The sequence below is a fragment of the Phoenix dactylifera genome, chromosome 8 (genome assembly GCF_009389715.1).
Source record: "Phoenix dactylifera cultivar Barhee BC4 chromosome 8, palm_55x_up_171113_PBpolish2nd_filt_p, whole genome shotgun sequence".
Lineage (NCBI taxonomy): Eukaryota > Viridiplantae > Streptophyta > Magnoliopsida > Arecales > Arecaceae > Phoenix > Phoenix dactylifera.
Window position 1 is genome coordinate 20,427,706 of NC_052399.1, and position 25,797 is coordinate 20,453,502.

Below are 25,797 nucleotides of genomic sequence, written 5' to 3' on the forward strand. Positions count from 1 at the left end.
TGTTTCAGTTCTCATGAGATTTCATCAATGTGGTAACTGATAAGCTACACTCCGATGCAAGGTGGCACATCAGTTCTCGTCATGAAATTCTGCTAATCTATAGGGAATGCTACATACATTCTGCACTATAAGATACATGAAGGGAAGCTGAATTTGGAGCTTCATAGAGGAAAAACTTTGGAACCTCGGGAGCTCGAGTGACTCGCACTGCTTCTATAAGAAAGCATTTCTTTATTGCTCAAGTAAAAACAGGTTATAAGAGAGTGATGAACAGCCCCAGGTGAGGACATGTTACTACGGATCTAGAGTGATTTCTGCATCATCCATCCCCCAAACAAGTAGAACTAAAGTGGATAAAGAATATAGGTTCCAGAGCCCCTCTGAAGGCATGAGTACTGTAAAAAACCTTTCAGTTTTTAAAAGCCATCTCAGTGAACATGCTTACTGAGATTATTCGTCCTTGTTTGACACTAGTGGCGCAGGCCCCAGCACCATTACGAGTTTCTAATTTGGATCACATTTTCTATCTGAACTCCATCCGTGCAGAGCATCTTCAAATTCTGAATTGATCTTGAATGACAATCCATGCTCTTGCATGCTCTCATTGGTCCCCACTTTTTTTTGGCCAAGTTGCTACATTCAGACTCTTCCATTGTATTTCTTGAGATTCATGAGAGAACAAAAAGGAAAAGAAAACAAAAATACTTGTTGAAGTCATGCATGCATCCAGTAGGAGGTTGAAAAGCATCAAATTATCATTATTTGTGCAAGGAGCAATTGAACTAATTGAATTTCCTCGCCATATATTGAAACTAATGCAGCTGAAGTCTGTGTTCATCAGATACATCATGGTTCCGTGTATTTTACCTGAGTACCACAAATTTATCCACATATATAAATGAATGAACATGTTAGAGCAGTCCAACTGTACAATTGTTTGTTGCTATGAGCAGTACATAAAGCCAATGGACCTCAGATAGAAAGCATGCAGCAAAAACCCAGTACACAACTCTGAGAACCAGAAGTAATCATCAATTTGAAGCATAAAACTATGCTCAAGTCAATTCTTGGATCCTTATTTCTCCAGATTCTGGTATAGATCAGATAGAGCACGATAGAGAAGAGCTGCTGCAGGTGGCCTTGGCATAGATCCAAGAAGGATATCTGATGCCTTGACTGAACCACCATAAAAACGGGAATTTTCAGAAGTTCGTGTAGTGACTATGTTTCCATTGAGCGCACAACCTACAAATGCACCTGCAATACATTTATCTTGAAGGTCATGCAAGGAAAAGCCAGAATATCAACAATTATAATAAAGTGGCAGAGGTGGTGCCGGTGATGGTACTACATGCTTGGCAGTATGAGATGCCATATCTTATTACCACCAACAGTACAAAACCAAATGCAATTCTCATAAAAGGGTAACGAATAAAGTGGCATTTGTTTGTGTAACTTTACAAGTGTCCTTTTTGATGAGAAAAAAAGAGCCAGATTAACAGTAGAATGCTTGTAATTTGCAGGTTAGTGGCATCTGCAGAGGGAACACCTAGCTATCTAGCAATATGATCATAGTTTAAAGCTTCATCCATAACTCCACAACCAAAACTGGAACTTTTTGGTTTCCCTATCGACTCAAAGGCCGATGTTGGAGTTTTGGCACAAACTTGTTTTCAAGCTGAAATTATTAGGCATATGGTGCCATTGCTTCGAAGAAAAATTTTCTCAAGACTAAGCTTGAATATTGCTAGTTTTTCAAATATTTAAAAGCATTGGGATGTTGGGATCCAAAAAACCTAGATAAGTGAACTTCCTGCCATAGTCTTTAGCTATCTACGGCTTAAACCACATAGACCTTTAAATTCTTATTTGTTAACTTCTTGTCAAACAATGTAACACTAAAATTAAACATGAATATTGATTTATGTTCTGAATATGTACATACATGTGTACACATACATCTCATATAGACATACAATACCATAATACTCAATGGCCCTGAACAATACAATATACTTTGAAATGTAACCTATTTTGAAATGAGGCTCTTGCCACTACAGAGTCTAAGGAGGCTCAGATGTACACAGCTTTATCCTCGCATACAGAGACCGTTTCTTGTTTCAGACTCATGACAACCACGCCACAATGGAGCAATCTTACCATTTCACCAAGGCCCACCCTCACCGATTTTGTTTCCTAAACTCATCTATATTTTATCCTTCATTTTCCAAGCTTCTTTCATATATTTGTCATTTTCCTTTTGGCTGAAACTAGATGTAAGCTACCAAACCATCAAAAGGGATTAACAGTCAAGAAGAGGGTGTAAGACAGAGTAAGACATAAAGAGAGTGAGGGAGAGCAGAGTGAACAGCTGGACCAATTGGAAGCTGCAGCAACAATGGGTTGCCAAACTGGGTTTGTCTGTACAAGGGTTGCTTTTCTTCTTCTTCTTCTTTTTTTTTTTGGGGTAGGGCACGGAAGATGAGAATGGAGGCGTAGCATCAGGGCCATGCATGAGGGCAAGAAGGCAGACAATCAAAAAGGTGGAGTAGGACAGATAGACAACAGAGGGAAGAGGAGAGTGAACTACTTGCCCAGCTAGGGTTTGTCTGCTTGCAGGGTGACAGAGACAAGGTGGAGGAAAAAAAGGCAGGGCCAAGCTCTAGATAGGCTGGGCATGAAATAACTTTGGTCCTTGAGTTTAAGTCGGGCTTAGGCCCATTAGCAGTCCTATTCAACTACTAGTCATAGGACAAATATAATCCTACAAAATGTTTTGACAACCCTTCACACCCCAAAGAAGAAGAAAATTACAAGCATTAAGTTTCTTCAATTATGATGCACCATAAATCCCCCAGTGCAAGACTGCTTTGATTACTTCTCCATGTTTAAACAAGCTGATAAATCTGCTCTGTGAACCAATGTTCATGATACTACTGCTACAAATGCTCGTGTACGCTCTTGCACAGAACTTGATCTGGCTGTCAAAATTACATAAGTCATCAGTTCCCCCTATCTTTGGTGAATACATCTGAGTCCCACCAAATCACAGCCAAATTACCATGACTGAGCTTTTGTCATGCTTGATCCCATCTCGATCTTCAGAAATTTCCTGAATGACTTCTTTTACAAGCTCATTAATTTTTCTTGACAAGAAGTTTTAGGTATTCAAAATAAACTATAACTAAACAGCCCCATTTTTGCACCTGAAACATGATAAATGTGGTTATATAATTGAAGCATCAAATGCTACAAAGTCTTTTTTCATTAAAATCGTGACAACGATGATTGCATTCGGTTACTTGCTGCTCTTGCTGGATGCACTAGACAGTACCTCATCACAGGTGTTGCCTAGTGCAGTTTATATCGTGAAGACCCACACATACAGCACCTCAATAAATAAAAGACATTTGTACAATGCTTGATTGATTCATAAAAGAGTATCATTATAATATATCAGTACATTAAAATTGTTGCCAAAAAATGCTACTTGTAGTAACATGATCCTGATTAGCTAGATGGTTAAACTCAAAGTATAACTTGGCTATTTTAATAAAACCATACCCAATAAGCTTTCTCCAATACAATCAGGTTATCATTAAAAACATCAAACATCAGAACAACCATAAAATATATGCCCAAAAATATCTATTGCCCATGTCTTTCCTTGTAAGCTATTGCTTTTGTTTGTATTTGGTTGCAGGACGGCAAAACGTGGGATAGCTATTCCTATTCCAAAGCCTTCTCATCAATGATCCTGAATTCTGTTTGATTACCTTATGATGGAATAAGTCAGCAATGAAAAATCAGGTGAATTAAATTCCCCCACTCTCTTCAGGAATAACCATTCAACCCCAAACACCGCCACCCCACCACACCCTCCTTGAAGAATAGTTTATCCCCATTTTCATGGGATAAAGCCCTTTGACTAGAAAAGCCAATCTCAGAATAACCCAGAATTGGCAAATGATTAAGCTAGAACAGGGGCCATTGCACCCTTATTTCCCAACCAATATAGTCTTAATGCAGATGAACAATGATAAACTTAGTACATTTCACACTACATAGAGTGGTGTTTACATGCCAAAGCTCAATTGACTTAAGTTTACCTAAATGCTTATGAATAAGGGTTAATCATCATTTCACCACCCCATATAATGCTCAATTTTTTTTCACACCTCCCATCATCACAACAGGGATACCTCTCACCATTCCATAATACTAATGAACTTCAAAGAATTTATGTCCCACTTCACAAGCACGTACTCCAAATATTACATCAGCCTTTTCAGAATATGTGATAATGTACCAATAAGTGCAGCCTACATTACTAACTTATTAGAAACATATCTCAAAATTAATCACTAGACGTCATTCATTTTCTCTCTTTTTTATGGTACTCTCACCATTCCATAATACCAACGAACTTCAAACAATTTATGTCCCAGTTCACAAGTTCACAAGCACGTACTCCAAATATTACATCAGCTCTTTCAGAATATGTGATAATGTACCAATAAATGCAGCCCACATTAATAACTTATTTGAAATATATCTCAAAATGAATCACTAGATGTCATTAATTTTCTCTCTTTTTTTGGTGGTCTGTTTGCCTTCCAGCAAAGTACATGCAATAACAACTAATATCTATATTAAATATATTTACAGGAAAGAACATCGAGAGATTGTTAACAATGATCATGATTATAGCCTTTAGGAATTTTATAGAAGAATATAACACCTAGATAACATCTAAGTTTCACCATATTTAATTCATTGAGATCATTTTCTCAATACATCATTCGACACAGTACTTACTAGTCCAAAAGTGTGGATGCTTAAGGCAAGTGCGAGAACAATTAAGCAGCTACATAAAGTGACTCGTACTTTCATGGATTTAATCTCATGTCAGTGGAAGAAATATAATGAAATCAAGGATAATGATATTATCTTATATTATTTTAAAAGTAAATATTTGTTTGGATGAAGGCATACCCTTACTGCAGCTGTACGTGTAGCATGCAGCATAACCACCATCACCTGCACGTAAATCAGCCTCAGCTGTCCGTCCAACAATGCCAGCAGCTGCACTGATGCCAGCCCCTACTGACAAATGTGTATTTCCACTAAAGGTTTTAACAGCATCTTTGGTCCTCAGCACAATTATGAAGTCAGTTAACTCCCCCCCTGCCTGTGAAACAATCATAGCACAAGCATATCATAGATGGTCCTTGTTAGCATCAATAATATATTTCACATATCATTATACAGATAAGCAGAGATTATAAAAACCTGAGCTCCCCATCCAACACCAAATGAAGAAATAGCAGAGGGAGGAGACCAGGAACCATCCTCTCTTCGAGCAATGACCAGCCCAGTCCCAATCTTGTAAGTGACCATTAATCCAACCTTTACGATAGTAAGTATTGCAAGGCCTTTTGCTTGATTTAGAATAGCATCTGGGATGGACTTCTCAGGCCTCAGTGAACCCACCTGAGCAATAACATATTACATCTTGTAAGTTTTCTTTTGAAGCCATAAGGTGGTGATACATTTCCACAAGAGTAGTCTGTATGATGCTTAATTTCTAGTAGATGTCACAGAAAGACAATCCATTTCCAAGAGCTCTAAAACATGGAAGAGGAGCATATTGTGAAGGACTTGGTTTTCCAATAACACTGCGAGAGCTTGCAGGAGAGGAAGATGATGTCATGAAAACTCACGTTTAAAATGACATGACATTCTTCTTGTGATGGCCATGAATTAGAGATGCTGCAACATGCTTTCTGTCTCTTAACTTAATTAAATTTTCTGGGCAGTAAGATGGACTGAAATCAGAGATGAAGCTGGATTGAGTAGTGCGATGATCCTGAGGCAACTCAATTGTTGAGCCAATGGGTAGCATTTGGCAGTGTTTGAAAAAATAACATGTAAAAGTACATCATATTCTATTGTTAACTTGAGAAGCCAAAGATACTAGAATTTAGGGGATGATGGGGGATTATAGGTGGAAGTCAATGAGCCATGCTCCATGTGCTGAGTAACAATTCACGTGGCCACCTCTTAAATGTAAAAAGGCAAAGTATCCAAAAAGGAAACAGGTGTCTGGGTACTCCCATGAGGCAAATGGCAATTTCCACAAGCTAAGCAATATAGGATGGGTGCTTAAGCAAATAAAATCATAAATGGTGCAGTGACATGAGAAAGTAAGGTTTACCTTGCTATAGCCACGAATTGTATTAGCTGCCTTGTAAATCTCATACTCCATTGTACGCCCCCATGGGAAATTTAACCACGATCTCAGTGTGCTGAGATCTGTCAAGTCATGGGTTGGAAGCTGTGAAGCACGACTCACCTGATCCATTAAGTAAGGCTGAACAGACTCTAGCCGGACACAACAGACATCACAGACACGTTGGGGTTCTGCAGTTCTAAACTTTGGAGGCAACAAGCTCCTGCCTTTTGAACATTCACTGCAAAATATCCCACCACAAAACCGGCAATGATGCCGAGAACACATGATCGGATGAAAACGTATGTTACAAAGCATGCATGCGGTTGCAACACTGTCAGCCAACCACTTAGGAGGTTCTCTTTCAAGAAGTTCCTGTGCACTCCCAAAATTGGCCTCTGTGAGAGTGTGGGCCATTTCTTTCCAAGCATCTTCAAGGAGGTGCGTTGATAACCAAGACATCCTGCAATTCTGTAGCTCACCTGGGTTGAGTGTTCTCAGTTTGCCCTGGGCCACAAGAAGCATCTCCGAAACCACATCCCACAAGGTCATCTCCTTGTCTTCTGTGATAAACTGGTCCCAACTGATTTCCCCTTCAGGGAAGTATCCACCGTTGGAACTGAAACCCCTATGCCATTCCTCATGGTCACTTTCTGACATGGGTGGGACAGAAACAGGTATCCAAATGCCAGTTTCTTCATAAAGTGGGGACTCATAATAGAAGTATTTGCCTGATTTCTGGTCTACAGGATCTCTAGTAGCATCAGTACTACAATTAGAATCTTGAACCAGTTCTGGACTCTGGGGTTTGTCGCACATTGGAGGCAAATTACTGTTGCCATGCTCCATTGAACCAGGAATCTAATTTTAACATCCATAAGGTTAAAACCCAAGTCATAAATAACAAGTGAAGCTTGTTTGAAATTTTAATTCTGAAACCATAGCAGAAAATCCTTTTCAAGTAAGTATTAAGATATTTCTAATTCCATCAATCATTCGTCATGACATAAGTAGGGAATACTTTGCTTGGTAACTACAATACTAGTTTGTGTAAAAGTGAAAAATGAATGTGTTAAGGATAATGAAATTTAATAAACGATTCTGGGGATTGAGCTTCTCATAGTTACTGAGATTTTTCTCTCCAGCTGGCTAATCCCTAAACTCCTAGAGATCACAAGAACTTCTTAATCACTAACTGCAAATTTTGTGGAAAATATGTGAAGAGATGAACCTTGAAAATTTTTATAGGTAGTTGTTTTTAATTGGACATTATTTTGGATGGAAGCAGGCAAGCGGTATTGAGAACTGCCGCAACTAAGCACCAAAAAAATGTACACCGGTTGCAATTGACAGCACCAACAGGTAATTTAGTTTTCCAAGAATCTTCTGAAAAAGTGGAGAGTGTTCAATTAGGAAAAAATGAAATCAGCAATTGAGGGAAAAAAGAGGATATATCCATGAGTCAACCATAATATTTGCCAGCACAAGTATCTTCCATCTCAATACGGACAATAAATTGGAGAAGCCCTAAAACTTCCTGAGGTGCAATCGACGGAAAACTAATAAAAGATCTAACCTTTAGACTACGAGATTTGATTTCCAATACAAAAGATTCAATCTTTCCAAGAACTGAATAAATAACTACCAAAGGAATTAAAATTCAGAGCAACGACCAAAATACAATATAGTTCCATAAATAAATAGAAAGAGTAATCCATATGAAGGGAAAGGCATCATCACCTGGGGGGACGAAGGGGGATTCTCCAACCCTCGTCCAGGAAGAACAGAAACCCTAGACTCCGTCGCTTCCGACGGCTCAAGAAACCCGTCGATCTCCGACGCCCCAGGCTCATCGCTCTCGATCACGGGGTAGAGCTTCTTGGTCTCCGCCATCGGGCCGCGACGCTATTCGAAGATCGAGAGCTCCTCCCTCAAAGGAGATCGGCCATGGACGGGGGAGAGAGAAGATAACACGGAATTCGAAGGGGATTCCGGTAGCGAGGGGAATCCAGAAGAGTTCCGGCTGCCGAAGAAAACTAGACGAAGCCAAACGGGGACGCCAATCGCTAAAAGAAATGAACGATAGAAGAAATAGCAAAAATATCAAACCCCACGCGTCCAAAGGCTTCAAGGAGCCGCCAACCTTGGAGAGTTGAGTCCGGCAAGGGACCCGCCAAGAAACCCGTTTCGAGGTACGCTTGCCTACGGCGCTCGTCGCCCAGCTGGAAACAGACCAGGTTGAGCCGGGCGACATCTCTATCCGAGCCGGCTCGAACTTTTTTTTAGACTTTGGATCGGACTTAGATCCAAAAATAATTAAATTTTTTGAATGTGAGCCCGATCCAAACTCAATTGGGCCAGACCGAATTACCTATTTAGGCCGAAAACTAGGCTGCTCTAAACCTTCCAAAAACCGTTTGAGTGACACCTAAAATAAATTAGTTATAGTTCAATATTCTGCTGCCAACTTAAGGTTAATATAAAACAAATGAAATATCCAACCAATCAACCATACTCTGGAGCTCATTAATCCACTAGCCCAATGAACCTATTGGAGACTTGGAGTAGCCCAATGAACCTATTGGAGACTTGGAGTAGTGAACAGGCCCATTTTGGAATGAGCCTAAATAATCGAACTGGGCTAGATTCCGACCTGAATTCAGGCTCGAGCTTGGGCCGGGCTCAGGCCGAGCCAATATCTACCCAAGCTCGGCCCGAAAAATAAATGGGCTTCGTAATTAAACCCAAACTCAGCCTAGAATTTTTCAGGTCTAGCCCGTGGCCCGACCTAAAGTTGACCTGGCCTGATGGCCTTCAAGCCAGCCCTAGTAACTCCTTAGAAATTTCTGCAGGTTGGAGCTCTGGTAGGTGAACCAACCAAATCCCTGAACCGGACCCTATGGAGTAAATAGGTCAATCGTAGACCAAAACCACTTTAGGCAAGTTAGGGTGTGTTATTTACCACATTGTTGTGTGTTACTGATTTCCAGCTTTTTGATGTTGTTTGATGGTGTACTTTGTTTAAGATATACCAATAGGTAGCTGGGGATGTGCACGGGCCGGGCCGAGCCGGTTTGTAATTAAATCCGAAACCGAATCTATTTAAATTAGTTTTCTAAAACTGAATCAGAAATTAAAATCGAACCAACTATTTACAGCAACTGCTTAAAGCCGATCCGAAAACTTCAATTAAGTTCGGTCCAAAAAATACTACACTAATTAGGGACAGCACTGGCACTTTCATAGTCGAGCAAATGAAAAATTCTTAGCATGGATATTTTTGAATGATGTGTAATAAGATCTCTTGGATACAAGAACCAGAATTGAAAAGTTGTGAATACAATGAGATCTTATATTTATGACCGTCGACTTATAAAGCCGAACTAACAAGATTGGCTCAAGGATGTAAACCAAGATTCGGAGAGGACATGAGCTGCACTCAAACAGATTTTATAGCCCAGCAAAATCAAAATGAGCTCGGCTCGGCAAGAAACTCCAGCTTCAATCAAACTTCATCGATCAACCAGAATATATCTTGTTAGGTAATTAGAAACCAAAAGATTATGCCGAGCTGCATCGTAGCCTCCGATAGAAACTTTTACTCAATCAGTGTTCTATATTAGCCTTTGTGGGATTAATTTGTTGGAAGTTTCCTGGAGGTTTTCTGCTCTTTCTTTCCTCTTTTGAGCTCCTCTTTCAGGTAAGCACGTTTTCTTCTCTCTCCCCTTTATATGTAATTTATTTCATTATCTTAATGAATTGTGATTGGGTTCTGCCCAATTTACTTCTCAAAAATCAGTGTTCTGTTCAGATGTCTGTCGAACAAGCCATGTGACCTTTCACTTCAGCTTAGAAGCTTAAAACATTTCAATTTAAAATGTATTCAAATTTGATTTCACTGTGAAACGGAAAGAAAAGAAAAGCCTGCATTTCATTAAGCAAATGACAGCAGCAAATTGCTTTAATGATCAGTCGTTCATTTATTTTAGCCAGCAAAGGCTGTTTCCAAACCCTCTTTCTCAAAATCCGTTCATGAATTCATATTGTTTTAAATACTCAATTTATCTTATCAATCCTCAGCTATGACTACATCATCCTATTGCAGGGTCATAACACTGACTAATCATCTTGCGTGAGCTGCGCATCATTTTGCAGCAAAGTCTTTTAGGATCGCTGATCTGTTGGTGGTATGTCACTAATCATTTTAAACATGACCTTCAGGATAAATCATATGCCAATGCATTAGGCCCCATTGGTGGGATCCTCAACATAGCGAGGTCAAAATTCATATAGTTCTAGATTTCATATTCCAGTTCTAAAATTATGAGGTGTTAAAATCAATCGATCAAATCCAGAATAAGATTATATATCGTCATAACCTTCCAAAATAATATATTACATAATAATATACTATACATCAAATTCATACATCATGAATAATACCACTCAAAAGTCATGAATATAATAATTTAATGATTACTAATTGTTGCGGGATTTTCACCCCGGCAACAGCCTTAGTCCCAACCGAGCCGAGCAGAAAGAGACCGCGTCCCCCACGAGGTATTGTCCGCTTTGGGCGCTCCGGTCCGCGCGTCCAGCGCTGACGGAGGGAGACGTTTCCGGCCCGCGCGTCCAGCGCTGACAGGGGGATTGCCCTCACGGTTTTGTCCCACAAAAGGGCCCTCGTGAGGAAAAGGCTTCGCCCTCCTCATTATAAGGCACGGAACCTTTCCGCTCTCGCCGATGTGGGACTAAATTCAAGGCCCCCTCCCCTCCCACAACATAGCCCCCCCAGCGGGAAGGTTCCGGCCAGGTTTTACCCCAACGGGCCCCCACAGTCCTGGAGGGTAGTCAATAGAGAGAGGAGGCTGCCCTTCCTCTAGCGCCAACTGTTGCTGGTGGTCCAAACCGAGAACGATTGGCACAGCGGTGTGAACGGGATTCCGTCTGAGTTGCCTTGGTTGGTGTTGATTGCGCTCCACCTTCCACCGGGAAACCTGCAAGCAAGCCTCGCACCACCACTGGGGTAGTGGGGGCCCTCCGACGATCAAGTCAGAGGAGATTGGAGGAGAAGGAGAGATAATAGTAGCAAGTAGGAGAATGCTCTGGAAGTTCTTGCTTACCCCCTTCCTTCTCCCCCCAGCCCATATATACCAGGCTGGGGGGTCTTTCAGGGGGGTTCGTCATCGTGGGGCACGATGGAGCTGCCACTGACACGGCCGTTACAGGGCGTCGTGGGGCAGCGCTGGGTACGGCCATAACAGGGCATAGTGGAGCTCCGCCTTGTACGGCTGTTACAGGGGATCGTGGAGCAGCGCCAGATACAACCGTTGCAGGGAGTAGTGGAGCAGGAGGCTGCGGCGTGCCTCTGGGGAATAGCCTGTCGTTGTCGAGAGATGTCCGACTCGGGGTCGGGCTGCGGAGCCGAAGATGTCCGACTCGGGGTCGGATTGCTGGATCAAGGGGCAGCCGACTCGGGGTCGGGCTGCGGAGCCGAAGATATCCGACTCGGGGTCGGACAGCTGGATCTAGGGACTGCCGTAGTCTTCCTGGGTGCGCGTGCCGGTCACGTGGGGCATGGCGGCTAAGTTCCCCCGTAACAGTAGCCCCCCACTTCCGAGCCTGGAACCAGGAGGGGAACGGGTGAAGGGAGTGATGCTTCGAGATTGCCGCCATCCCTCGGAAAGGCGCGCGCGCTTCGAGCTCCCCGCCTCCTTTATGGCATATAGCGGTTGTCGCTGATCTGGCAGTCTGCGGATTTCGGCGGACATCCTTCCTCTTTTTAACTCTTGGTAACGTCTCGCCGACTCCTGACTCTCGAAGTTCTTCCGGCGCCAGGCCAGGCATCCGAGGGTTAGGCCTCAGGAAATTCTTCCGGCGTTAAGCCAGGCATCCGAGGGTTAGGCCCCAGGAGATTCTTCCGGCGCTAAGCCAGGCATCCGAGGGTTAGGCCTCAGGAAATTCTTCCGGCGCTAAGCCAGGCATCCGAGGGTTAGGCCTCAGGAAATTCTTCCGGCGCTAAGCCAGGCATCCGAGGGTTAGGCCTCAGGAAATTCTTCCGGCGCTAAGCCCGGCATCCGAGGGTTAGGCCTCAGGAAATTCTTCCGGCGCTAGGCCCGGCATCCGAGGGTTAGGCCTCAGAAAATTCTTCCGGCGCTAGGCCCGGCATCCGAGGGTTAGGCCTCAGGAAATTCTTCCGGCGCTAGGCCAGGCATCCGAGGGTTAGGCCTCAGGAAATTCTTCCGGCGCTAAGCCAAGCATCCGAGGGTTAGGCCTCAGGAAATTCCGCTCGTTGGTCAGCCAAGGCTGGCGCAAGCCGAGGCGACCGGTCGGGGCTTCAGGCTAGTCTGCTCCCGGGATGATCATCGGGTTAGCCTGGCATCCGAGGGCCGAGCCTCGGGAAATTCCGCTCGTTGGTCGGCCAAGGCTGGCGCAAGCCGAGGCGACCGGTCGGGGCTTCAGGCTAGTCTGCTCCCGGGATGATCATCGGGTTAGCCTGGCATCTGAGGGTTGTTAGGCCTCAGGGAATTCCGCTCGTTGGTCGGCCAAGGCTGGCGCAAGCCGAGGCGACCGGTCGGGGCTTCAGGCTAGTCTGCTCCCGGGATGATCATCGGGTTAGCCTGGCATCCGAGGGCCGAGCCTCGGGAAATTCCACTCGTTGGTCGGCCAAGGCTGGCGCAAGCCGAGGCGACCGGTCGGAGCTTCAGGCTAATCTGCTCCCGGGATGATCATCGGGTTAGCCTGGCATCCGAGGACCGAGCCTCGGGAAATTCCGCTCGTTGGTCGGCCAAGGCTGGCGCAAGCCGAGGCGACCGGTCGGGGCTTCAGGCTAGTCTGCTCCCGGGATGATCATCGGGTTAGCCTGGCATCCGAGGGCCGAGCCTCGGGAAATTCCGCTCGTTGGTCGGCCAAGGCTGGCGCAAGCCGAGGCGACCGGTCGGGGCTTCAGGCTAGTCTGCTCCCGGGATGATCATCGGGTTAGCCTGGCATCCGAGGGCCGAGCCTCGGGAAATTCCGCTCGTTGGTCGGCCAAGGCTAGCGCAAGCCGAGGCGACCGGTCGGGGCTTCAGGCTAGTCTGCTCCCGGGATGATCATCGGGTTAGCCTGGCATCCGAGGGCCGAGCCTCGGAAAATTCCGCTCGTTGGTCGGCCAAGGCTGGCGCAAGCCGAGGCGACCGGTCGGGGCTTCAGGCTAGTCTGCTCCCGGGATGATCATCGGGTTAGCCTGGCATCCGAGGGCCGAGCCTCGGGAAATTCCGCTCGTTGGTCGGCCAAGGCTGGCGCAAGCCGAGGCGACCGGTCGGGGCTTCAGGCTAGTCTGCTCCCGGGATGATCATCGGGTTAGCCTGGCATCCGAGGGCCGAGCCTCGGAAAATTCCGCTCGCTGGTCGTGCGCCTGTCGCTTGCCGCCCGACGGGATTTCTCCGTGGCCAGCTGCGATCGTGTTTCTCCTCCTCTCCCAGCGTCGCCTGAGGAACACCAGAAGGGCATTAAATGCTAATTGAAGCGTTACCTGGGAAATCGGACCGCCAGTTGCTGCTTGCAAGGAGTGTCAGTTAAGCGGCCGCGATACGCGCGTTCTTCGAGGCGGATGCGGCCTGGGCGCGAGCGGAGATACGTGGACCGAGGGATACATGGCGCCCGGAGTGTCCTGCACAAAGAATGCAATTAAGGAGAACGACGCTTAGGAGATCGTGGGAGGATACGCCTCGAGAGCCGGAACGGCTCCGGATTCGGTGCGCCCGCCTTTATTGGAGCCACCCGCATCGGAACGACCGGGGGGCCTCGTAAAACAAAATATCAGCTGAGCTTCCACTATCAACAAGAACACGCCTTACATCATAGTTTGCCATAGTGAGGGAGATCACCATGGCGTCATCGTGGGGAGTCTGAACCCCCTTTACATCCTCATCAGAAAAGGTGATTACATTACCGACCCTCTGCCTCTTTGCGACGACTGTTGCTCCGGACGCCTCAGTCGAGCCCCCTGCATTCCTCTCGGGTCGGGGGCAGCCCCCAGTGATGGTGTGGATCACGCCCGCGACGGGTCGATTCTGCTCCCGAGGCTCCGGAGGGGCCGGGTCGGCCGGACGCGAGTCTGCGGGGGACGTCAGTCGTTCACATATCGACCGAGACGCCCCCGGCGGATGAGAGCCTCGATCTCGTTCCGAAGCTGGAAGTAGTCTTCGGTGTCGTGGCCATGGTCTCGGTGGTACTCACAGTACGCCCGAGAGGGCCTCCTCCCAGGAATCTTCTTCATCTGTCTCGGGACCGGGAGGTCCTCCCGCCCCTTGATTTCCATGAGGATCTGGGCCCGGGGAGTCAGGAGAGGAGTGTACCGGTTGAAACGTCGGGGCGGAGAACGAGGGCGTAGGGCGTCGTGGTTCCTCGCCGGCGACAGGCTTCTGCGCCGACGTTGAGGCGTCGGGCTCCTCCTCTGGCATGCCTCTTTTCGCCTTTTCTTCCCGAGCTTTGGAGGGATCTCGGCGGCCTCCTTGCTCCGGTGGGCGGCCGCCTCCTCGGCGTCCGCATACTGGTTCGCCCGGGACAACAGCTCCGGGAAGCTCCGCGGCAGGCGTTTGTCCAGGGAGAAGGTGAGTCTGCCCTTTCGGAAGCCACGCTTCAGGGCTGAAAGAGCCACCTCCTGGCTCAGGTTCCGGACTTCCAGCGTAGCCTTGTTGAAGCGGGTAAGATAATCCCGCAAGCTTTCTCCCTCGTTTTGCCGGACATCAAAGAGGGAGTCGGAGACCAGTCGCCGCCGGCTACTGACGGCGAAATGGGTGATGAAGAGGCGAGTAAACTGGTCGAAGGACTGGATTGAGTTAGCCTCCAAGCCGGCGAACCACGCCCTTGCCGGGCCACGGAGGGTCGCCGGGAAGGCCTTGCAGAGGAGAGGATCTGATGCTCCGTGGAGGAGCATAAGGGTCCTGAAACTCTCGACGTGATCCCGCGGGTCCGCCGCCCCGTCATAGGGCTCGATCGCCGGCATTTTAAACCCCGGCGGATTCGGGGTCCGCAGGATCCTCGAGGCAAGCGCCGGCTGGGAGGAGATCTCCAAGTCGGCGAAGGGATCTTTGGAGTGGCCCTTCAGGACCTGGAGTTGTCGATGGAGATCGTCCACCCGCCGGTCCAGGGAGCGCGACCGATGGGTGGGAGACAAGGAGCACCGAGAGGGGGACCGACTGGAGCGCGGGTTCCTTGAGGACTGGGGGGTCTGGGAACGCGCCCGGGCCCGCCTCTCGTACCCCGCGCAGCTCCGATGGGAAGGTCCCGGCAGAATGGACCGTGCTCGAGAATCTTCCTCGCGCCGGCGCTCCTCCCCATGGGAGAGGAAGGAGTGCGGGTTGAGGAGGACAGGTGAGCGCTCAGGGAGCAGCGGCTCCTGGGCCCGCTGCGGCGCCCGAGACATCACACCCTGCAGGTTCTGCACTGCCTCCGCGAGGGTGCGAACCTGCTGGGCTAACTGGTCGAACTGAGCGGCTTCGACCATCTGAATGGGAGGTAGAGCGGTGGAGTGTTGCTGAGAATGTGTTGGAGACGCAGCGGCCTCCCGGCCGGAGGCGCGAGAGGCCCCGCGACCGGAGGCATTGGAAGCTCCACGACCACCTCGCCGTGCCATTACGATCGCTCTGAGATTCGTCCCTTCCTCTAGCGCCAACTGTTGCTGGTGGTCCAAACCGAGAACGATTGGCACAGCGGTGTGAACGGAATTCCGTCTGAGTTGCCTTGGTTGGTGTTGATTGCGCTCCACCTTCCACCGGGAAACCTGCAAGCAAGCCTCGCACCACCACTGGAGTAGTGGGGGCCCTCCGACGATCAAGTCAGAGGAGATTGGAGGAGAAGGAGAGATAATAGTAGCAAGTAGGAGAATGCTCTGGAAGTTCTTGCTTACCCCCCCTTCTCCCCCCAGCCCATATATACCAGGCTGGGGGGTCTTTCAGGGGGGTTCGTCATCGTGGGGCACGATGGAGCTGCCACTGACACGGCCGTTACAGGGCGTCGTGGGGCAGCGCTGGGTACGGCCATAACAGGGCGTAGTGGAGCTCCGCCTTGTACGGCTGTTACAGGGGATCGTGGAGCAGCGCCAGATACAACCGTTGCAGGGAGTAGTGGAGCAGGAGGCTGCGGCGTGCCTCTGGGGAATAGCCTGTCGTTGTCGAGAGATGTCCGACTCGGGGTCGGGCTGCGGAGCCGAAGATGTCCGACTCGGGGTCGGATTGCTGGATCAAGGGGCAGCCGACTCGGGGTCGGGCTGCGGAGCCGAAGATATCCGACTCGGGGTCGGACAGCTGGATCTAGGGACTGCCGTAGTCTTCCTGGGTGCGCGTGCCGGTCACGTGGGGCATGGCGGCCAAGTTCCCCCGTAACACTAATAAATTTAGAAAAAGTGATACATTACTTACCTTGCAAACGCAATCCGACTAACATATCCAATTAATTTCGAAGATCCTTCTTAGAGCCTAATATCCAAAAATTATATTTTTCATTAAATTTTCATCACAATTATAAAAACTTTAAATTCCAACACCTTTATAGGACAGACCAAGCGGGAGTACCGACATCCTGATCGGTTCGATCAAAGTGCAATTTATCAAATCATACTCGGACTAGGACACAGATGGTTCAACAAAAATCGGGGCAAATCTAACAGTATTTGGCAGGGGCCGAGGTGGGGTTGACATGTTGCCCGACAACCTTAGATCAGAACCCTTCCTCAAGGTCAATTCAAAATCACTGTGAAGAGTCCCTATTGGATCCAACTACCCTAGAGAGAGAGTAGGAAGAAAAAATTCAGTAGAGAGAGAATCTCAATTCGAGTTCAATCAGGGGTCTAGGTTTGGTTGTCAATGCACAATCAACCTGGATGAATTAACATGTCTAATCATAAATCAAAAGAGAGAAACTTTGTAGAAAGAAAAAAAAGGCAAAAAATAAGAAAGAAGGAGAGAGAAGAGAGAGGAGAGAGAAAGAAGAGAGAGACTGCTCACTTCTTTTTCCCCAAAATAGGGGATCCGTCCCCCTCCTTCTCGTCGATCGGATCCAGGGGCGGCCGCGGCGGCCAACCCCAATGGCGGCAGGAGGTGGCAAGGTAGGCTCGACCAACCTCGGCATCTTATGGCGGTGAACATGGGTTGACGGTGAGCGAAAATGGCCGAAATAGGGCTCCCCTATTTTGGCAATTTCTACAATTTGTCGACCCAAAGCGAGGCAAACAAACTTCCACATCATGAGAGGGAAAAGGAGAAGAGAGGAGCACCATACCTTAGTCTGGTGAGGTTTTGACAGCTCTCTCTCTCTCCGGCGACAAGTCAAGGAAGAAGAAGAAGAACTGAAGATGAGTTGGGGTTCGGAGCCTCAACCTTGGATGGACTCAAAGAGGGAGGAGCAGCTCTAAATATAGGTGGAGAAAAGCTGGAATCTGGCCCTTAGTTGGATTCCTTCTGATGAGGTCGGGAGGAAGAAAACTCTCGTCACATGTGTTGGGCACGCATGGTCCCCTTTCTTTTTTCTTTTTTTTGGGGGCCGAAACATAGTTCTGGGCCGATCAAATGGAGCTGGCCTGATTTGGTTTCAGGCTTAAAAGGCCTGAGTATTACAATAATCCTAATAAACCATAAACTTTATGAAACAATCACCATAAAAGTTGAAGATATAGTATTTTATGCCAGAATTATATCCTCTTTGTTATTATATTACAATAGTTTCTTATTTTTTTGGATAGTTTATAAGTTGTTGAATATTTCTTTTGAATACTTAAAAAGTAGTCCTTCAACGCATTTCCAAGAAGAAAACAATTAGAAAGAAACAAAACATAAATATTTCTAAGCAATTAAACGTGCAGTTTAAGTTACTGATAAAAATTGTTCTTTTGAGACAACTATTAATAAGAATCATAAGAGTGGTTTTGTATAAGTTATGACTAATGTAAAGATCGAGTGGCCATACTATATTAGAATTATCATCATTTTTGGAATTTTAAAGATTAATAGTATGGAAGATGATCCAGTTCTATGTAAAGATAAAAATTTCAGAGTGTTCTGATAATAAACAATTATATGATACATTACTTTTGGCTTATCCTTCATCTTGTTGGGTTGTGCTAGTTTGTAATTGTAGACTGTGAGAGTGATCATCGATAATTTTACTCATGAGAAGTAACTATCGTTGCATAGATGGAAACATTATTTCTCCAACCACCAACAACATCCAATAATGGCATTATTGCATGCAGGGGAAACTGAAACACAAGTTTATCAACTTATCTGGCTGTCAGAGGAGAAATAAAGCAGTCTGAACTTGTCAGTTGCAGCCTGTCTGATTTGAATGGATTGCAATAAAGAAGAGAATCATGAATACTTATTCAGTCCTATTCCGATGGATGATGTATCATGGCATGATAATGAAGGCTCTCTACTTTCTTACCTGTTTGATTCTCCTTCTTGGAAAAATTTGAGCCAATACTGGTGAAAGATTACTATGACATGAAAAGGATGCCAAAGGTCTCTCCATTTCTTATGCTGCGCAAAATGAGTAAATAACGCGCCTAATTTTTACAAGACTCATCGAGCAAGCTGCAGGTATTTCGAGATCAAAGCGATCATCCAGAAAAATGAAACAAAAACTGGTATGTAGGACCCGAATGGAGTTCTAAAAAATTCATCGAGCATATTTCTCCAGATAGCTGGACACAAGCTTTAAACTTAAAATTAGATCTCAAATTCCTTGTAACTTTGGAAGGATAGTGGGACCCGATCAGGAACAAAAGTCGGACACTTTGCACCCAACATTTCACCAAATCAGCTTGGCCAAGAGGTGTATAGAATGGTGGTGAATGACCAAAGAATAGTCAATACAAATGTCACGAACGGGCCTATCAGGCAACTTAAATTTCAGAATTGAAAGAATTAAACTTTGATAACAATAAAATTTACGATGTCAGAGAATCTAAGATGCAACTACTTTTCCTTACTGCCATCACAGAGAATCCATAGCCTGCATCAGCATTCCACCTCAGATGGAGCAAGACATTCAGGAGGATCCTGAAGACCGCTACGATCTCCTCTTTTCTGGAGGAAATTCTTGGCTTCCAGCTACTCCAAGAACCCCTTTTCGATGATAACTCGGTGCCCGCTATCTTGAAGTCAATCAATCCGTAAATATCATGAAGCAGAAGTGAAGAAGACCCAACTCAAATCTGGGATTTCTGATTCCCACTATCTGAGAGATGTGTAAGATGGCATCCCGCGTATCCTCGAAAACAGGAGCGACCTCCAAGAACTTCATCACCTTCCGAAGCTCCCTATCCCCAAGATCATTGATGAAAGGGGCCACCGGGACTGCATTCTCCGGGTGGAACGCATAGGCATTCGGGTTATCATCCACAATGACCACCCGATCCAAATCTCTCCCCATCACCGACAGATCCTTCACAAACTTCCCCTCCATTTCCTTGCAGGAATCCCTGTACAGGCGGTGGGATATGATCTGCCCTCCGGGGTCGAGGTGGTCGAGCACGAGGGAGGCGTACTCCCTGAGCCCCGCGGTGAAGACGACGACCTCGAAGGCCTTGGCGGCCTCTTCGAGCAGCTCGTCAACCCCCGGGCGCTTCAAAACGTAGAAGGTGAGGACCTGGCCATCGATTACGGGGTGGACGGTGAAGTCGTACCTCTCGGGAGGGGGGTCGGTCTTGGCATGGACCAGGGTCTCGTCGAGGTCCAGAATGACCGTCTTTCTTCCCGGGCAGGAGGGCGGGGGAAGGGGTATAGGGGCGGCGGGAGGTGTCGGGTCGTCGTGGGGGACGGTCTTTAGGCGGCGGAAGCCGTGCTTGCGGGATTTGGGGGTTCCAAGGATGCCCAAGCAGGAGAAGATCTTGATGAGGCGGCGGCGGCAGGAGCGGAGGGAGCGGTCGATCGACGCGGCCACGGCCGAGGGGGTGGCGATGAGGGACTTCAGGGGGGAGGGCTTCTTGCGGAGGCGGCGGCGGGCGGATTTGGGGGTGGTGGACTCGGAGAATTTCGTGGGGGTTTTGGAGACCATTCTCGAAACTTGTTCTTCTTCGAGGGAGAAATGGGGTGCCCGGGGGGGGGGGGGAGAGGAGGAGATTGGCACTATTACTCGTTTTGAGGGGAGATGGACGCAACGGTCATGGAGGGTTCGGAAATTTGAATTTCGCTTGGTTGCAACGGTCGGGAGAAAACACGCCCCCCATTTTATCGCATTTCTGGAAATTACTTACTGGCATAAGCTGGCCTCCGGAAATATAGAGAAGAATTGGCCGTTTTGTACATTTGAACGTTGTGATAACCTTTATGTCTGGTGGTCAAAGGTGTCAACTCGTGCCCCTTTATGATCCAACGAATCGCAAGTGAATAAGCCACTGGTGCTAGCAAAACTGCACCCTGATACACGATAGCCAATGTGGCACTTTTTCTTCCTTCTTTTGAGGAGAGCCCTGCTAGAAAAGATAATTATGAGTTTGCTTCTCTGGATGTTGATGCCACCCAAGTGTATGATTGATGCTAAAACAATGATTTGTGCAATAGATGCATTAGAAATTATTATTCATTTCATCTCACTATTCATTCATCTCAAGATAATTTTGACAAGTTTGGAAGAAAAAAAAATTATTAGTTCACGCTGGTCTACGAACTTGGAAGCTAATCAGCCGAGCATATCCCATCTATGCTTGTTGATAGTCACAACGTTGATTGTTATGTAGAGGAGGTGCTGCCTTTGAATCCCTCCGAGCTCTTCCTGGGTCATGCACAGGTAATATTGTGCTGGATCCCCAGATGGTAATCTTAATGTGGCCGATTTACCCTCTTTTGCAATCAGTTTCGCTACAGCACTATCGGGTGCAGATGGCCAAAATCTTTTTTAGAACTCTTTCAAGTAGTTGTTGGATACGTTCTTCCAGTTTCCTTTGATTCTGTAAATCTATAAGGCTTCATATAATTTAGAAAACACTAGTTTTCTCGAAGCCTCTTGTTCATATCAATGCTTATTCATAAATAGCTTCCGCAACTTCGTTGGAGAGATCAATGGAAACTCATAAAAGCGGTATGTGAATAAGTAATTGTCTGATAATGAGCAAAAAAATATCCATCTTTCTTCCATCCTTAGCGCATCCGCATCTGCTTTATCAAAGAACCGCTTCTTCATGCGCATCTTTTTTCCCTAACGAGGCGAACCAACCGCCGCTACATGTTTAACACAAGCAAGTCGCCTACTCATATTCAAAAGGCGCAGAAAGTTTTTTTTCTAGTTATTTAAATAGTGGGTCTAAGAGAATTTGAAAGCGTGCGTGTCAGCGCCGTTATCGGTTAGCGGTTTTAATTTGTTTGCACAATGCCAAGAAGTTCCAAAGCCATAATGTCTCAAAACGAAGAGGCTATAGAGAAACTTTCCTGTTTTCGGAGCTGCGAGTCAATTTGCTGTGTTCGTACAGGTTATGCAGTGGATCTTATTTTTTAGCGGGTTCAGTTCCAGACTAGACTGCCACTCGAGCCGGATGATGAAATATTATCATGTCTAGTTCCTTCGGGGGATGGATTAGGCTAGTATGGATTAGCATGGCAAATCGGCCCAAGCAAGCCAAGTGTTGAAGCTAGTAATTTGGTTCAAGCAACATGGTTTATTATGGTTCACACTCGGTCCCATGCAATACACATGCATACACAGTTTGACACAATCAACATATTATGTGGTATGACAAAGTTTAAAAATTTGCACGTTCTTTGGCTTAATTTCGGCCGCCTATGACCAAGATTACGTCGTCTCAACTTTCGTTTTTGTCAATGCTCTTTTATTATTCTTATTTTTTAAAGAAAAGGTTTTGGATCTAAATCTACCTTTTTCTTTTTGGTAAAAGATCTAATTCTTCTTTATTGCAATTCTCTTTATCCAGATCGAGCTGAAATTTTATCCATTTCACACCATGACGTTGTCTAAAGCATAGATTTGTCACGCCGAGGGGTCACAAGAATCGGAAAGCTCATGCTTTGACTAATCCATGTCCCCATGGTAAACCGCTGAACATTCCCCTTCTAGAAAAGTGGTGACTTTTTTGCTGTGAATAAAAATATCATGTGATTGAAGTGCTCCATTTACTGCCCGTGTGGGAGGTAAAAGTAAAAGTTTTTTTATTTATTTTATAAAGTAGATAGTTTATATATAATAACTCAGGATCTCATCCAAAATAACTAACCGAAAGGTATTATTTGGGTTCGTTTATCTTATATAAGTACCCAAGATATATCCAACGAATAATCGATGTGGGACTAAACACACGCCCGCACGAATCCTTACATACTCTTTCCATTCAAGCTCTAACATCCTCGTTAGGCTAAGGATTCAAATCTAATCACAAACACCACGATCGGTCCGTGGTTAGCCCTAATGGATCCATGCTGCAGTGTCCTCCAATTTTAATAGATTATGGGCTGGATCCGCTCTGATATCATTTGTAACAACCTACGACCTTACCTAAAATGACTAGTCGGAAGATATTATTTGAGTTTTTTGATTCTGTATAAGTACCCAAGATCTACTCAACGAATAACTGATATGAGAATAAACACACAACCGCACGAATCCTCATATTATATATAGTTTTAACACAAATATATTTTAAAAAATAAAAATAATATAAGAAAGAAAAAAAAATAACATTATAGCTTTTTTATAAAAAAAAAATACTAAAACAATCAACTAGTTCACGGTATATATGAGTGATTCATAAGGCAACGTAATCCTTTCGTCAGCCTCAGTAGCAACATGTGAGTGAGAGATAAGGAAAAAAAGACATTATATTTAGTTCTAACACAAATATTTTTTAAAAAGTAAAAAATGATATAAGAAAGAAAAAAATAACATTATAGCTTTTTTTTAAAAAAAATACTAAAACAATCAAATAGTTCACGGTATATATATGAGTGATGCAGAAGGCAACGTAATCCTTGCGTCAGCCTCAGTAGCAACATGTGAGTGAGAGATAAGGAACAAAAGACTGCATCAGAATCCCGTGAAGACACGTGGGAGGTTCCGTCTTTGAAACCTATCACAAAGTGAGTAAAAGAGGAGAGAACAGTCCAAAAGAGGAGATAAAAAGGGGTGCGACGAGACAAAGGAGGGTGGCGAGCGTGAATGGTGGGAGATCATTCGTCAACCATCTCAAATAGTGGGGGTCCTCCAATTGGCTAAGTCGCATGGTTAGCTATTCAATAATTAAGTAGGAGAGCACGACGAGAAATATATGGTGTGAATGCTAGGAGAAAAGTTGGTGCTATGAGTTAATTACGCAAGAATAATGCTCCGTAATCAGATGCAAGACAAGGTTGTCAATTACAATTGACTAGGCCAAAGTTTGACATATACAATTGATGGTTTAAAAGTCCATGTACAACAATTACTCGATGTGGAAATTTATTGGCTTTGCGAGGCATTAGGAATGTAGGTTTGATTCTGCTCGCCGTGTCCGACACCAAAATTATGTTAAGATACATGCATGTAGGTGGACTTGCCAATAAGATTTTTGTGCTACATATAATAATTAGGACGGACAATGCTTTCACTGCATAGTGGAGGCTGGTGGATTAGAGTGGGGGGATTCAATCAAGTTTGGGCTTATCATGCATTTGAATCAGGGGTTAAGCATGGCATGAAACAAAGGAGGAGGATAAACCAAATTAGAAGACTAGACCCATCAACCTCCAAGGTAAACGAGATGGTAAAAAATGTGACTTGATGACATCAACTAACCCATTTCTACAGTAAATTATACGATATAAAGTGTGGCATGGCATGATCTAACATCCCGCCAGGTCCATCTACGACTAGGGCCGAAGCTTTGACGATGTCACGACTGGTAGGTTCCACTTATCTAGTCACTGCAGGAACTTCAGCATCATCATTCAAGAGGTGAGTTAGGATTAGTTTTCAATTTGATAAGACAGGCTTGTTTTTAACTTAAAACCTGGATTGCTTCCGGCCGGAATAAGCTGCATTGATTGGTTTTTTTGTGATGCGATTATATGAAGCAACACATCACGTTGTCACTTCATACCTTATATAAATATATATATGTTTAAGTGCCGAAAAGTAAGCTGAACCAAAGGTTTAACTCAATGTACCTGTCCAAATTCGAAAACCATTTGGCGATGGAAAAGATATGAATATTAATGAGTCAGTTATACAAGACTGTTATCCGTACCCAACTCATACCAACTTCATATCCGTCCTAGATTAGATCAAATAAAACTATAATTCATATACAAATCAAACAAATAAAAATAAAAAAATTTATTTATAAAATATTAAATAAAATAAGAGTCAAAAATATAAAATATAAAAAATTAAATTTTCAACAAAAGTAAAAATATTTTTAGCCAAATATTTTTTAAACTAGAAAGCAATCAACTAAAAAAATAAATAATTAGGTATCATGGCATTTAACTTTTAATATATTTAATTTTATCACGAATGGGGCCGTTAAGATAAAGAATATGATGGAAATTTATATATATTCAGATTCAATTTGGATGGGTTTTACCATTATCTCGATCCACTTTGGATCCACATTGGTCAGATAAAATCAGCCTCATAAGGCTTGAATGGTCAGATGGATACAGAATAGGGTAGAGTAAATTACCATTCTAGAAATTATAAAAATATAAATAATCTCAAAATGAATTTAAGACATACGTATTGCTTTTGTTGCTTGTCCATGATTCATGTACGTTTACCATCAAGTGCAACTGCCCCGCGGTCACAATTTAAAGCCTATAATTTAGTTAGCTGCCCAACGGGAAATGCGTCGCATCATTAAGATGTCGTATTGTTAGGTTGCGAAAATTAATTCTCCATGGGACGGAAGTCCGTTGATTGCTAAAAAGTATGCAAGTGAGGGCATGGGACCGTGTATTATATGCACTTTCCCTTCTCTTTTTTTATTATATCATCAGTTCGTAAGCATGCCGTGATTTCGAATAAATAGAGAAATTAATCCTAGCTTGCCCAGCTACCATTCTTTAAAAAATTTAAAAACAATTTATTACAATGGACCACAATCAGTATTATTAATATTTTATATTTTCACCTTTTTATGGCATGACAAACAATGCATTGCCTTTTTTTTAAAAAAAAAACTTGTAATGTAGGAAATGAAATAATTCCCCCAAAATTATTGATGAGAAGTTTATGTACAAAAACAAGTGTATAGGAGAGAGAAGAGGAGGAGAAGTCATTGAAAAGTTAGCAATAAAGAAGAGATGATGGAATTTAGTTTTTGTAACCATCTAGATGATGGATTAGGCAGATGGACTCCAGATGTGTAGAATCCTACACAACACAGTATGAACTGAAGACAATGATACAAATAAGTATGAATTGCTACAAATAACTAGAGGCCAGAGAGTGAATATATATATATATATATATATATATATATATATATCAAGATTCTTATCATTAGCAACACTAGTGCTTGGATTGCTGCATGTATTTGGTCTAGAGTTTGTGTAAGATCCTAGCAATTTACCATTTTTTTATGAATTGATCTACTCTCA

At 44.7% G+C, this 25,797-nt stretch overlaps 2 protein-coding genes across 5 annotated transcripts; both read right to left on the bottom strand.

Moving 5' to 3' along the window:
- Nucleotides 1–777: 777 nt before the first annotated feature.
- Nucleotides 778–17,598, bottom strand: LOC103707375 (lateral signaling target protein 2 homolog). 4 transcript variants are annotated; one of them, XR_005512962.1, is made up of 6 exons: nucleotides 7,973–8,401; nucleotides 6,218–7,093; nucleotides 5,293–5,493; nucleotides 4,996–5,191; nucleotides 3,062–3,206; nucleotides 2,701–2,981 (listed from the first exon to the last, which is right to left on the bottom strand). XR_005512962.1 is itself a non-coding variant. In XM_039129205.1 (5 exons), the coding sequence occupies exons 2-5, from the start codon at nucleotides 7,079–7,081 to the stop codon at nucleotides 1,076–1,078; spliced, it is 1,443 nt and encodes a 480-aa protein (XP_038985133.1). In that variant the 5' UTR covers nucleotides 7,082–7,093; nucleotides 17,495–17,598; the 3' UTR covers nucleotides 778–1,075. The 4 variants fall into 4 exon arrangements, 3 of the variants coding, with proteins under 3 accessions (XP_038985133.1, XP_008790050.1, XP_038985132.1); XM_039129205.1 differs by lacking the exons at nucleotides 2,701–2,981; nucleotides 3,062–3,206; nucleotides 7,973–8,401 and adding exons at nucleotides 778–1,257; nucleotides 17,495–17,598; XM_008791828.3 differs by lacking the exons at nucleotides 2,701–2,981; nucleotides 3,062–3,206 and adding an exon at nucleotides 778–1,257 and having other exon boundaries at nucleotides 7,973–8,400.
- Nucleotides 17,599–19,048: 1,450 nt separating this feature from the next.
- Nucleotides 19,049–20,580, bottom strand: LOC103707394 (CTD small phosphatase-like protein). The gene has a single exon (XM_008791854.3). It carries the CDS (start codon nucleotides 20,267–20,269, stop codon nucleotides 19,379–19,381), a length of 891 nt encoding a protein of 296 aa, XP_008790076.2. The 5' UTR covers nucleotides 20,270–20,580; the 3' UTR covers nucleotides 19,049–19,378.
- Between the last annotated feature and the right edge of the window lie 5,217 nt (nucleotides 20,581–25,797).